This window comes from Haliaeetus leucocephalus, unplaced genomic scaffold (assembly GCF_000737465.1).
Source record: "Haliaeetus leucocephalus isolate CR32 unplaced genomic scaffold, Haliaeetus_leucocephalus-4.0 Scaffold351, whole genome shotgun sequence".
Classification (NCBI taxonomy): domain Eukaryota; kingdom Metazoa; phylum Chordata; class Aves; order Accipitriformes; family Accipitridae; genus Haliaeetus; species Haliaeetus leucocephalus.
Window position 1 is genome coordinate 5,114,592 of NW_010972787.1, and position 14,591 is coordinate 5,129,182.

General features: G+C 37.6%; 1 protein-coding gene across 5 annotated transcripts in view; it reads left to right on the forward strand.

The window, feature by feature from the left end:
* The window catches only part of PAN3 (PAN3 poly(A) specific ribonuclease subunit), a 76,472-nt gene extending 62,920 nt beyond the window's left edge, over positions 1-13,552 (forward strand). For 2 of the 5 annotated variants that reach the window (XM_010572689.1, XM_010572691.1), the window contains 5 exons: positions 2,566-2,705; positions 3,534-3,663; positions 6,613-6,677; positions 7,395-7,533; positions 10,600-13,550. In XM_010572689.1, the coding sequence (XP_010570991.1) occupies positions 2,566-2,705; positions 3,534-3,663; positions 6,613-6,677; positions 7,395-7,533; positions 10,600-10,740 (615 nt within the window). In that variant the 3' untranslated portion in view covers positions 10,741-13,550. Of the gene's footprint in view, positions 1-2,565; positions 2,706-3,533; positions 3,664-6,612; positions 6,678-7,394; positions 7,534-10,599 lie in introns of those variants that run through there. The other 3 variants (XM_010572686.1, XM_010572687.1, XM_010572690.1) reach the window with 3 other exon arrangements.
* Positions 13,553-14,591: the final 1,039 nt, after the last annotated feature.

Here is a 14,591-nt window from a genome sequence, read left to right on the forward strand (position 1 = left end):
TGGTAGTTTTGTCCCTTCCAAAATAGGAATCTGACTTCCATAAATCCTGATCTTTATGGGTCCCTTCCAACTCAAGATACTCTGTGATTCCCCTATCAGACAGGAAAATTACTGCCTGTCTTTGTGCACTTGTAAAACTTTAAACATTGGGCATTGTAATAACATTTTTTTCAGGGTTTCATCTGTCAGTGAATAGTGAGGCACTTCCAGAGAGCAATTCAGCTCACTCAAAATCTGAATTGTCTTGCAGAATTACGGATATCTTAAATTGATCAGACTCTTAACTGAATCGCTTGAAGTTTAAGTTCCTAAAATTAGTGGGATGAATCCAAGCCACTTTTGCAACTAAAACAAGTTAAGCATTGACTAATTTGAAATGTGTGTGTTGGAGGCTGCATTGGTGTGTTGTATTGTCTCTGCCAGTTTTTCTATTAGATGTAATTTTCAAAACAAACAAAAATTAAGGTTGCGAGTCAAACGCTCAAGAAACCAGAAGCCTGAATTTAGAATTTCCTGGCTAAGGAAGACTCTTTCTCAACCATTTTTAAAATCAAATGCAATCTGTATTATGAAAACACCTATGTAAAGGAAGACTGCTTTTTCACAGGGTCTTGCCTGAAGTTGTTTATTTTTGGTGTCTCAGGGTTGTGTGATAGTAGAGACTTTATACAGGATACATCTTTATGAATTACTAAAAGTTGGAAGGTGTTAAGTGTAAAATAGGGGACTGCAGAAAGAAGAAAGATTGTGGTTAGTACAAATACTTACGTATTTCTTCTAAGTCTATTAGAGAAAAAAATAATAAAAAAATTGCCATTGTGCCAGGTGACACAAGTCACTGCATAGATACTGCATCAGAAAGATTCCTCTGTTCAGTACTATAGTAGTGTCCTCTGCTGCTCAAATGGACTACTTGGTAGTGGAAGCAGGTGGGTTCCCACCAAAATGGGGTTTGTTGCTCTGTTTCACTTCTCTTTACCAAAATACAAAGGAACGCTGATACTCAGGAATTCCAGGTGCCTTAGGAAATCGACTCTAGCAAATGGTAGTCCCATCTCCTTCTCCACCACTTTGTCCTTCTTATTTCTGTCCCATTTTCCACGTCCTGTTTCTGTCTTCATTAGCACAAGAGTACCATGCTTTTTAACTTCTGCCATTTTGCGTATCCATGTTTAAATTGTGCCGCTTAATCATACGTGATATGGAAACCCCGGGGACACTGAGAGACCTGGAAAGGTTTTCTTTACTCTGTCCCTCACCACCTGGGAGATGGGGCTGCGGGGAAAGCTCTGCTCCGCTGGAGGCAGCAGACGTGGTTACCCCTCTGGGTGGAAGAGCTGTGGGGGACTGTGGCACGTTCACCGTCACAGCACTTTTCTAAAGCTGCCAAATTCTAAACAGAACTTCTAACGTTGCGGTGCTGTCAAATTTTTGGCCTTTCTTACAGAAATGACAGAAGGTGTATTCCTTGTATGACTGCGTTCTGTGCTAACTAGCATAGCCTTGCTCTAGACTATGGAGCTGACATTCTTGATAATTAGTAGCTTTGCTTTTTTACTTTTGCAAAAATATCTTACTGTCTCAGAAGAAAACTCGAAAATACTAAATTTGTATCTCTAGCTGACTCTTAAATTCAATCTGAAGCAAGCATCCAGCATGAAAAGCTGCAGTTGTTTCAAGTTTGGCCAAGTTGTGTGCAGCTGAAAGCCTTTTTACGGAAAGAATTGGGGCAGCTTTTGCTATGGATGTCACTGTCTGCTGCTAAATTAGGCTCTTGTTTTTAGGAGTGGGCTTTAAAATCTGGTGTAGCTTTTCAAAATAATTTCTGTCTATTAAAATTGGCAGAATTTTCTTTTGTGGCAAAGCAGCATTCCTCTTTTAAGAGCAGTTCTACTTGTGTTTAGTAACACTAAGGATGTCTTCATAAAAAGTGATGCTGCTCAGTTTGCCAGCCATACAGGCCTGTTCCTGTCTAGTTATTTCAGGCACTTCATATCTTTTCACACTGGCTATCAGAGATGAAAATCTTTGAGGTCTTTGTTAAAACAGAAACATCATTTGCTAGAATCTGGTGTGGATGGCCAGTGTGAGGAGATATGAGTCCAGCAAATGCTGTTTCTGTTTTAACAAATAATCCTTGACGGGTATTTCTGCATCTTGTATTGAGAAGACGTGCTCTATTTGCCACCAGCTCCTTGCCTTGTCAGAAGTGAGCAGGTGGGTGGTTAGGAGAACCTCCTTGCAGAGCTTCTGCTCACTACACAAGAGTTCTCTCTGGTACTATCCTTAAGCTAAAAATAGGTAAATTTTAAGCATTCGAAGATAAACATAGTGCTTAGAAATTGCTAGGTTTCAGGACAGAAAATCAGGACAGATTTTCCTCTGTACATTTTAACTACTGTAACTTGGACAGTCCTATTGAACTGTGATTTGGATAGTGCTTATTTTAGTTGCTCAAATTCTTCTAAGGTTAGTGAAGAACTGCTTCTTTTTAAACACCATCTAGTACCGTAGGTAATGTTTATCTATACTAAGAATCTTATCTGTGTGTGTTTTCCCTATTAGCAAGCAGATCTGATCTCCCTGGGGAAAGTTGTGTTGGCTTTGGCTTGCAATTCTTTATCAGGAATTCAGAGAGAGAATTTGCAGAAGGCAATGGAACTGGTGACAATCAACTATTCCTCTGATTTGAAGAATCTGATTTTGTAAGTTTGCTTAATAAATCTTTCAAAGGAAATTACTACTTTTTTAAAACATGCAAATGAAAATGTCAAATGGTATTTTTAGATGCAAGTAAGATTATGGATATAACTACTGTCATTGAGTTGTCTGCACAGTCAATGCATTGTCAAACATTATAATTTAAAATTTGTTTGTATAATGTGTATTTTCGTGGTATATCTAATGAAATCAGATATTTCTTTACTAAGTGCTGTGAAAGCTCATAATAAGAATTAGGAGCTTAAACAAGACAAGCATTTTAAGTTGTCTTCAATACTGGGCTTCATTGCCTATTATCTACCATAGCAATATGCTAGCCTTATCTTACAGTTTCAGAAGGTATTGAGAAATAGGCACATTGCCTTTTTGACCGAAGGGTTAAGTGCTAGTTTTTCTCGGCTGCACATTATTTTGTGGTGTTCTTTAGTATAGTCAGCCTTTCTCCTCTTGCAGCCTAAGAGGTAAAAGTAGAAATCTCTGCCCCCTCCCTCATTTGAAAAACAATTGCATTACAGTCTGAATCTTCACGTCTTCTCTCTTTTAGAGTATGTTCTCGCTGTTTGAGTGGGGTGAACTACACAGTTCCATAAAAGTACACTCCTATCTTGTATAAATAACTGGCTGGATGTATACATGCAAGTTAACACACATGTTTTCTTTGTTAATGTCTTTTTTAAGAAATGCTGCAATTGTCAAATTTGTATATTAAATAGACATAAGGGTCAAATAGTTATAAAATTGTAACAGGATGATCTCTCTGGCATTTGCAGCATGTTTAAGTAATCTTTTTGGGGGTGGGGATATTTTGGCAGGTATTTGCTGACCGACCAAAACAGGCTTCGCAGTGTAAACGATATCATGCCTATGATTGGTGCACGATTCTATACTCAGTTGGATGCTGCTCAAATGCGAAATGATGTTATAGAGGAAGATCTTGCAAAGGTAAATAATTTAGTAATTCCTATAGGACGACCTATAGTCAGTATTCCTACAGCTGTACCTTAACAGGGAATGTTTTCTACTGCTTTTTTTTCCTTTTGTTTGTTTAGCAACCTAAGTAATCTGCCTGCAGACTTGTCTGAGCTCAAGGTATTGAAAGTCCAAAATCTCCAAGAGCCGCTAGTTTTAGGATGTCCTTAGCTGGGCTTTAACTGAAGTAACATCTTCATGTCCAACCAGCTGTCTTGGGGAAAAGGTGTTTTTTATAGAATGGTTAAAAAGTGGTGTTCTGAGTAAATAAGGCCATGTATATCAGCACACACTAGATCATGTAGTTCGTGCTATAGATTATACAGCAACAAATGTTGCCTTTAAATTCTTGGACAGATTTGGATTCCAGTGTCCCTTTACTTATCTCATATGTTTTCCTTTCTAAATGAATGCTAGATCATGGAGGTAAAGGCTGCCATCCTCAGTTTCCCTGAAGTGGGCACCTCTTGCTTGTGGGGGTCTGGTTAGTCTATCGAGTTCAGTCAAGCTATCAAGTGCTGGCTACAAAGGAAATACATACTTTGTCCCATGTTAGTGTGTATTTGTTCAACAGGAAAGAGTGAGTGTCTGCCCATCAGAAGCCACTGATCACAGGATGTTCTGACAAGACTGAGATACGTTACAGAAGGCTTTCATGATGCTGGAGATAGTTGTGGGATAGGGTATTAAGTTTTGAAGGATTTAATCAAGTCCCATGACTCCTTTCCCTTATATGCCCTTATTGAGATATTTTTTTATTTTAAGAGGCAGTAGACCAATGGTTGGGATTCTGATGGACTGGTTCTCTTAATTTCTCCACCATTGGCTTGTTGGATAACAGTTTTCCCCTCCTTAGTGAAAGATAGTGAAATCTATCAGACGCAAAGAGCTGTAGAAGAGCAAGGCAGTATCTGCTTTGGATGCAGAGCTCTGGATGACGGGTGCCCACTCTATCAGAGTCAACCACTACTCCTGCTCTGAGGATGTTTAAGATCATTTCTTGTTAAGGTGGCCCAATGTGCCTGCGCAAATTTGGGCAGGTGGACCTTTTCCCATAACAAAGATGGAGATTGTCCTGTAGTCAGCATTAAGCAGTCCATGTTTTCAGTCAGGTTGGTTGTATCAGTTGCTTATCACTGGCAGGTGAGCAAAACCACTACAGATCCAAGATGTTGCATAGCCCGCAATTTGGAATAGCTGTTTACCTGGCAGTGATAAACAGCAGTTGCTAATTAGCTGTTATAGTATAACCTGTTTGTTCTACCTCATCCTCAGTAACAACTGAGCTACGGTATCCCTTAAGTCTAGCCTTGTACCCTCTCTTCATTATTGCCCCAAAGCAGATGCTTAGGGGGGGAGAGTATTAGAACAAGACTATCACGTATGACATTTTTCCTCGTATTCTCCAAGCACACGGTCATCTGTAGCCTAGGGGCTTCTGATGGTGGAAGTGGTTTGTTTGTAGTTAATAACTTTGTTTTCTTGAAGCCATGAATATTTTGTTACTCCTGTAATGCTCACATTTCACATAGCAGTGACCCCAATACGTGATCCCTTTCCTTCCTCACTTTAATATTCCCATCGTCTATATGCCACAGCATCCAAAGCCTCGTTTTTTTAACTCCTCTAATCCACTCTGTAGAAGAGCTCCCTGCCTTACAGGCTACCAAGCCTGCAGAGAGGCCACCTGGAGACTTAGTGCCAGTGTTGCTCATCTGTGTCACCGTTGACTGGGAGTCTGCAAGGCAGTGGCATTTGCACAGGTGTGGGTTTGGCTTTTGTGTATTTGGCCACACACCAAAAAATTATTTGGAGGTTGCATAGACCTCTGCTAGCTGGACAAGGTAAGTCTTCCCTGTCAGACTCTGAAGTGTAGCTACTGTTGTGGTACAAGGTGTTCTGCTGTGTGTTTTTAGACTGGTAATAGAAGTCTTGCAACCCATAGGTTGTCTGAGGTCAAGCTATTATCACCTTGACCTACTTTATGTACTCAGCTGTGCACAGTAATCTACTCCAGACTGAATTCATTTGAAATCAATATGATCATGCATGGAATGAGGTGCAGCTTAGCATGAATAATGTTGGAGAGCTGGGCCATTGGAGAATATGAATAATATCAGGAGAGAATCTTTTTCCTGCCAGCCTTGAGCAGCTTTTACTTAAAAGATTAATCCACAGTGTAATGTAAGCTAGGCTGTAACTTTTTACTGTATCCTAAGTGATGTAGAAAAATGTATGAAATCAATTTTTCAGTTGCATGTATTCTAATCATCTATAATTCTAATGTTCTGTCTTTTGTGCGAGCTCGTTCTCATTGCTTTATCTCTGTCATTGATGGACTCAGAATTTATACTGGTTTAAGACTTAAATTCTAGCTTTTTGGGAAAAACTTGTTTCAAAATTATATTTGGAATAAATTGTAATTTGAATGTTAGTCTGATTTTGTTGTTACTAAATATTTGCTAATAATGGCCTACAAAGCATTTCTGAAAAACAAATCTGGTAGATTATGTTCTTTCTCATCTTTACCTGAAATAAGGTATTATACTATATACTTCTACAGGTCTTGATAAGTGTGTGTGTATATATATTAACATATTCTTCTTGTTTAACTTACTGTATTTTAGCATACCTGTAAATATAGGCTGGCAAGAGACTAAACTTATGCTTCCACAAAGAAGTAGATTGCCTGATCCAGTGCTCCACATTATAATTTGAATATGAAGTGCTAAAATGTGCTTTGGGTTACCGATACACAGTATAATGCATTCGATCTCTTTCTGAAAAAATTATACACTCTTCTTTGAATAAATAAATCATTGTAATGAATAGTGCTTCTTTGGCATTACTACTGTATATCTTTTGCAAATAAGTGTCTTAATTTTATGTTTCAGAAATTTAATAACTTTTCTTGTTTTCTAGGAGGTGCAAAATGGAAGGTTGTTTAGGCTTCTAGCAAAACTGGGAACAATCAATGAGAGGCCAGAGTAAGAAATGCTTGTTTTCATGGTGTAGAGTATATAAAACCCAGTTTGCAATACAAGGTTTCTTCCCTCATAAATTTAAGCTAAACATTTTCCCCATATTTGCCCCTGAATAAATGAGTATTTAAGAAGCCTTGAGAAAAATAAGATAAGCAACTTTGACCAAAATTTTAAATAAAAGAGACGTCTACAAATAGATATGCCAAAGTTGCTTCATTTTTTCTAGTATGGTTTCTCTTAGCAGTATCTTGTGAGTGACAGTAGTTTTTGAGGAAATCCGTAGCTTGCTTTAACTGTAGCAAATGATGTAGATACTGGTTTTAAGGTAGTTAATTTTTAGCTTTTTTTGATTGGCTGCTACATAAAAATGAAGCATTCATGGTTTGTTTTCCATCCTATTCAACAGACTTGAGTTCTGTTTGTAATGCTGGTTTCTAACATTTACATGTTAAACCTGTTGAAGATAAATCTTGCTTTCTTCCATTAATTTTCTGTCGCCCTTGGTAGGCATTAGCTTCGGGCACCTCAGCAGCTGAGAAACTTTGAATATGTTATCTTCTGTTTGTGGCAGGAAGGAGACTGTAATTTAATTGCAAATTGTAACAGGTAGCTTAGCAGACCAGTAAGATTACCCAGTTTAGTTTGAAGAGTCATGTATATCTATGGGTTTTGATTTTTTTAACTTTCTGAGGTTTAATATGAGCCTTTGTTTTACACCAGGTTTCAGAAGGACCCAACGTGGTCTGAAACTGGAGACAGGTATTTACTAAAGCTCTTTCGAGATCACCTTTTCCATCAGGTGACAGAAGCGGGTACTCCTTGGATTGACCTCAGTCACATTATCTCATGTCTTAACAAGGTACACTGTACTTGGGTTAGCTTTTAAAAATTTGTTTGGGTTAACTTTCTTTAAAATAATATTCCACTTCAAAGCAAGTTGGCATTGGTGGGTTAATTCTGTTGATTTAACTGATGGTTATATTCCCCCTGTTTTGGATGAAAACAATGTATTCACTAAGCTAATATTCAAACATTTATGGATATTTTAAATAAACTTAGTACATTAATATTAAAACTTGGAATTCGGTAATATAGCATGAGATACAGTATTAACTTTTCATCCTAGAATGCACTGAATACTGTGGATAAGCAATGCTGGTCCCTTTATGCTACTCTGGTCTTTCAACACAGCATAAAGGATCCATAAAACCCCTTTAACTGGGGGAGGTTTCTGCTGATATAGTTATCACAGAGGATGGTCGTAAGGCAAAAGGATCCATTCCTAAACTGTGCTGACCAGAGTAGGAGACAGGAGGGAAACTGCGATAGAAATTTGTGCAAAATCCTTACCATCTAGGACAGTGCTGGAAAATTTCTGTGACTTCAAAAGTTAAGTCTGCTTCTGATAGTAGCCTCTCCAGCCCTTTGTTTTCCAAGGTTGATTTAACAAAGCTATTTGCAGTTTTCCAAGAGCTGCACCACTAGCAAAATTTTAGCTGAGCACTCTCATGATTAATAGCAGGAGATGTGTGAGAGACCACAGGATCTTCAGTAGTTGTAGAACCTGTCTTGCTCCATAAATTAAAAAAGTACGTGCGTGAGCTGATTTTTTTTTTTATTGGCAGATCAGCTTTCAACTTATTTTACATTGTTTTGCCAAACTTCAGTAACTCATAGGAGACTAAGATGCTACTTCTTCCTTTTTCTTTTTTTTTCTTTTTTTTTTTTTTCCTGTAGCTGCTGGGTCATTCCACTCACTCTGTAGAGAATGGTGGTGATGCAGACACTGACAATATACAGTTTCAGTGGCTAGTATTTTATTTTCTAGGATTAGGATAGCCAACTTTCTGTTCCGGAAGAAATTGAATTTATACAGGTCCTTTGACATGTAACAACTGACTTAACTACAGTTAAATCTTTTTCTAAATTGTCAAGGCTTTTAATCTCCTATTAGACCACTGCTGTGCATTTCTTTAACCTCCTTTTTATCTTTCTGGTTGGTGTCTGTAATCACTTTAAAAAGGACATTAAAGGGATTGAGGCTAAATCAAAAAGAAAGCATGTTGATATTCAAATAGGCAGTGAAATGCCATCATGATTTGAAAGCAGTGACCCGTACAGTACTGTAGCAAGAGGGGACAGTCCTGAATTCGTAGGTCAGGTAAGAGATGGTGTCAAAGAATGCCTTGTTCTATAAATGTTCATGGCTTACCTTTTTAAACAGAGGCTCTTCTCTTCTGTGGTTGGGGGCTCAGCACACAAAAAATGTAAGGCTTACAGAGCTCTACTTTGGAAATACACTCTGAAAATCACTGCTGAAACTGTAGCGTGTACTACTAGAAGCGGTTATTTGGGCTTTCCTGGTACACTCCAAAAGCATTCCTTTTGAATGAAAATTACTCGATTGGACAATGTGACGTTTTGGGGATCTTTTCAGCTGAGAATACTGATTTATGCCTCCACCGGAGGAGAGAAACAAAGCCATAAATATTAATGTTTCTAGTTAGCTGTGTGGCTTCCTTAATACAGATCTTCCATATCCTACATTCATTAAGGTAATTCACTGATTTCCTGTATGATGCTAATGGGAACAGTAGACAATATTTCACAAACACCTTAACTGTGATAATAGTTTATAATGGATGTTGGAAGAGACTGGTGGTTTTATCCTACTCTACAATAATTAAAAGCTAATTGGCTTGCTTTTGTCCTTCTGAAACTATTCACAAAGCAGAAACTTTAAATTAGGGAGGTTCTGTCTTTTAAGGTTATACTCAGAACATCATTTTGGAAGACAAATGCAAGAAATTGCTAACTTGCTGTGTTGCTCCAGACAGCAGCTAGTGGAATATCTCAGTGACAAATTTAACAGTTCTTCTGCTATTCAGTACAACATTATAATACATTTATTTAATCCTGCTGGGGTTGTATTTCCAAAGATTGTCTCGGTAGTGTCATACCCACTTGTCTCTGCCCCACCTTCTGTATTGGAATAAGAAAGTTTGTAGTGGAAGTACCTAAATAATACCTAAATACTTATCGACTAAAACAGAGCTACAAAACTTTTGCATTATAAGACAGTCTGACAATTCTTCATTGATGAACATTTCTTGCAAAGTGAGGAGAACATAAGACACAGTGTTGGAAGGGACTTCAGCTTGTAAAGTAGGATATTCCTCTGTTCCAATTTAGGATTTAGTGGTACATCTCTGAAGTACATAGCGTAACATATGATTTTTTTAATATTGAATTAGAGAAGTCAGAACAAAACATGAAAGCGAATGTGGAACAGACTTTAATCTTTAACCCCAAATTATCTATTTATTTATGGATTATAACAAGGTAATATCTTTTTTTTTCTTTCTTTTTTTTTTTTTTTTTTTTAGCATAAGGGATGAAATGTACCATACAGCTTAGGAACTAGTTTGTTTCCAGTACTGCCAAAAATGTGAGGTTTGGGGTTCTACCGGTTTTCAGACTACCTGGGGCTGATCCATCCATTATTTCATTTTAGAGTGGGCAAGAAGTAATTTACCTACCCTACGTGGAGGCTTGTGGATCTTATGTGCAAATGTCATGTCAAACATGGTTTTGTTCATCAGGAGCTCTGTGGAAATTTTGCTAGGCTTTCTGCACAGGGGAAGGTAGTATTGCAGGATTATTAGCTTTGTGGAAAGGGAAGAAAACAATGGTAACCTAGTCCAAAGGTCTGGAAAGTCCGTCAGGTTAAGACCAAAATGTCTCGATTTTTTGGCAAGTCCAGTGTTGTGGTGCGATTCAGATCCTTCCTTTCTGTGGTGTTAGCAGATTTGAACTGCACCACAACAACGTACTTGCCAAGAAATTGATTGCTTTTGTTATTGGGGAAATGTTTTGCCATTTCTTTCACACTTCTTTTATTTTATCTTTTGCATTCTTGTTACAGTTAGATGCTGGTGTGCCAGAAAAAATAAGCCTCATTTCCAGAGATGAGAAGAGTGTACTTGTGGTAACTTACAGCGATTTAAAACGCTGCTTTGAAAATACTTTTCAAGAACTGATTGCAGCCGCAAATGGTCAGTTGTAGTATTTGCTGAAAGCATGCAGGACATTGCTGAGGAACTTAACCAATAGCAAATTGCACTACAGCTGAATTGTTGTTGTCATCTCATTTCACATTTGGGAAACAAACAGGAGATGAGCAAAGCTGCTTGCACTTCAGTCAGGTACACTGTTACTTGAAGGGAAGAATGTTTCACTTATCCTAGAGCTAAGGCTGCCATTGGAGGCTTTATCTGTGAAGAATTTATTTTAGATTAAGGAACACATCAGGTGCATGATGTTCCTGCTTTTATTTTTTCCACTTGTATATGCACTAATTTTAATTTTTTTAAGACTTTTCTGATCTCTGAAGTTTTGCCACATTGTATACTTAAGGGAAACTCTTTGCAAGGACATTTCTGGGATACATTTTTGTCACTGAGGATATAGCAAAATTTATTCATTTTTGATATTATTTGCACCCAGAATAGCATAAAGGACCAGGTAAATAATTTAACAGAAATTGTGTTCTATTAATGACCGTTTAGTTCGTAACCTCTGTAAAAGTGTGTTGTATGCGCTCTGTATGCCACCCACTGTTAGCTCAAAGAAATGTGAGAAGAGGAAACTTTTTAAAACCAGTCAAGTGAAGTATCGGTGAATTGACAAAAAAGGAAAGAAAGTCCCCTGTCATTTGATTTAAACCTTGTCTAAGCGAAGTGACGAAAATAGCATAATGGGAAACATCTATAATTTAAGGAGCATATCAAACTTGCTCTAAACACAACCAGCGCCTTTTAAAAACTGTTTGTACGTTTTCCTGCTAGTCAGAAGCATTTACATTTATGCAATTTTTTTAATAGATTTTTTTTTTAAAGAAATTGTTTAAATGCCTGAAGTTTCAGGAGTGTATTACTTTAGGTTATTTACAGTATAATTTTTGTATAAAGTTCTGTTCTTTGAACCACAGCTTTATTATGGTACGCTACACTGGATACAGATACAAAGACACTGTTAAAAGAAGATTAACTAAACACAGCAGTTGTCTGGCATCAAGAGCTTTTCAAGTTTTACAGCCTGAATCTGGAGGGATAATGATCTGCTGTGCCTTTGCAGTCACTGCTTAGCCCAAAGTAATATTACTTTTGATAATACTCAACACATGAATATTCCTGAAGTAATTCAGTCTCAAAAGTCTGGAATTTTCCTCCTCAATTACCTTTCTAATATTTGGACATGCAGTTGTCTCCAAACTTGGGTATTCATGGGATTTCTAGTTAAACACCTACACTTTGATACTGAAGACTGCCAAATATGTAGGAATTTCCTTTCTTAAAGCAGTAGTGAAGACTGTATCTATCCTTTCCCAGCACTGAATGTTTTAATAGCACTGGGTGCTCACCATGAAGAAAATGTGGAAACTCAAAAGGTCAGGACAGACTCTAAGCACTTGCAACTGATGTTACTGACATCAATTTTAATAATTCTCAATATTTGTAGTTTTCAGAGAAGTTTTTAATATTTCTCTGTCCACTTTTATAAGCTTTAAAATGATTCTCCGCCTTGAGACTTGCATCAAGAAAAAAGCAACTCTCTTCACATCGAAAGCTTTGAAGACTAGGGACATGCTTTACACATTTTAGAAAATGTGGTTGAATCCACATTAGGTAGCATCAGTTGTTGAGTTTAAAAAATGATTATTGTTGCATTTGATCGAATGAATTTTAAAAGGAACATAATGTTTAATATTCAAACGATAACAGTTGCCAGAGTGTTCTTTTTAATATAAAAGGAACAGGAACTTTGAAAAGTGAACATGCAAAACAGTCTTTTATCATTAGCTCATGTATTTGAGGAAGAGCAGCTGTCTTTTATATGTTTTTTGACAAATCATATTGTAATTCTTTTGTACAAAAAAGAAGTACTTGTATTCTAGAAGAAATATGAAATGCTTAATTTATAAGCGGGCTGAGGTTTTTTCCAGTATTGTTTTCTTTGAAAATGAAAGGGGATCATCTGTTCAGTTGTGGGGTTTGGGAACCTTTGAAAATTTAATTTGTGGACCAATATTTTGTGAAAGTGTAAGGCAGGGGTAAAATAGGGCTTGAATTCTCATCCTTTTTAGACCAGCAAACCACCCTCTGCAAGACATGTCTAAATTGCAAACCTGTGTGTATTTGCATAATGTCAGTTTGCTTCAGCCCCTAGTAACCTCAGGACTTGGTTTAAAAATAAAAAGGTAGACAGCTAATAAGTTTTCATACATAATGTCAGCCAGAAAATATTTGGTGTCAGGTAATACATAAAATAAAAAAAAAGTTGAGCTTTGTTTTCTATTTATTTCATTTGGTCCGTATTTGGGAATGATTTGAACAGTCTGAAGTTCAGCTTGGGTGTTTTTTTGGGGAGAGCCCTTCTACCCCATTTTAATTCCATTTAGAAGGTTGTCCTAAAGTTGTAGTTTGATCCATTCATAGGAAGAATTGTGTATCTGTATTTAAAAAGAAGAGCCACCAGGATGTGCCCTCCCAGATGGGAAATTTAATTCTAACCTTCCTATTTTTTACAGCTAAAAGCACAGAAGGGACAACCTTTGAAATCATCTGATGTTGGTCATTTTAATTTTTGTACCTGTTTTAAATTCTGTTGCTGTATTTACTATATTGTAAATATTTTGTTGAGGGTACCTATGTATTTTTGATTTGCCCTTGTTTCAGTAATTCAGGTGTCAACTGCTTCCCCTAAAAAGCACCAGTATGTTAAGTTCTAATGTCATGATCCCAATATGTGTTACTCATCTTTAATCCTGTTTTCATTCTTCATGTGTACAGCAGTATTTTTAATAAAGAATACCAGAAATAATGTGGCCTTATTTTGACCATGTCAAGTTCTGAAGTTGGATACAGGGCATTTCAACTTTGGTGCTGGAATTGTATTTCATTCTATCATATTTCTTTTGTATTCACTCTGTCTGCAATGCAGTGTTTAAACAATCATGAGTCACAAAGTGCATTTAGTGCTTGCCACTTATAGTATATCGAATACTAAAACTTACAGATGTTGTTGACTAGAATCGTACTAATGTCCCATCTGCTTCTGACGGATCAGGTCTGCTTTAATAGACAAGCCCTAATTTTGAACACTCTGTTGAAGTACCCTTACTTTCATGTTTATTGAGCTTTTTGGCCCAATAACAAAGCATATTAATGTCTCCGAGAATTTGCATGTGGAGTCCTGACAGCTTCATTTCCCAAAATTATTCTTCTGTATTGTTAAACAGCAAAGATGAGATGATTTACTGGTGGGGCAAAATCTCCTATGGCCATCCAATCCTGACCACGCTTAAGTAACGTGAAATTTTGTGCAACATATGAGAAATTGTCAATACTCCCTGCATACATTTAACGTGGAGTCGTTATCCCTTAAATTGCAGTGGTTTAGGATTTTTATTATATAAGCTGCAGGAAGCTCGATTGATGTACTTGCCTGGTCTCCAGTTTCCTTCTTAGTAATGTGCAGCAACAGCTCCACAACTCCTGCGGCAGTAGGCGATCCCGTTACGTTCTGCCTCCCCAGAGAAATTTTCATCTCTGCTTCCTTCCAGCACTTGTGTGTAGTTTATCTGCAGTGTGGCTTGGAGCTCCCCTCAGATTATAAAATGCTGTATAGCAGGGAGCACTCAGCTGAACATCGCTGGAGGCAGCATCCCCAGCTTCTGATGGATGGGGTGGGGATGTGGAGATTCTCTGAAGAAGCATCTACCAGGCTTAAGGTGCTAACGGGTGTCACGGTTCAGAGCAGGCTTTGTTGGGGACACCTGGGCTCTGTTTGCTGTCCTTTAGTCTGTACCAGATCTTGTAGCTGCAGCAGTAACTGGGCGTGGGGGGCAGTGGAATG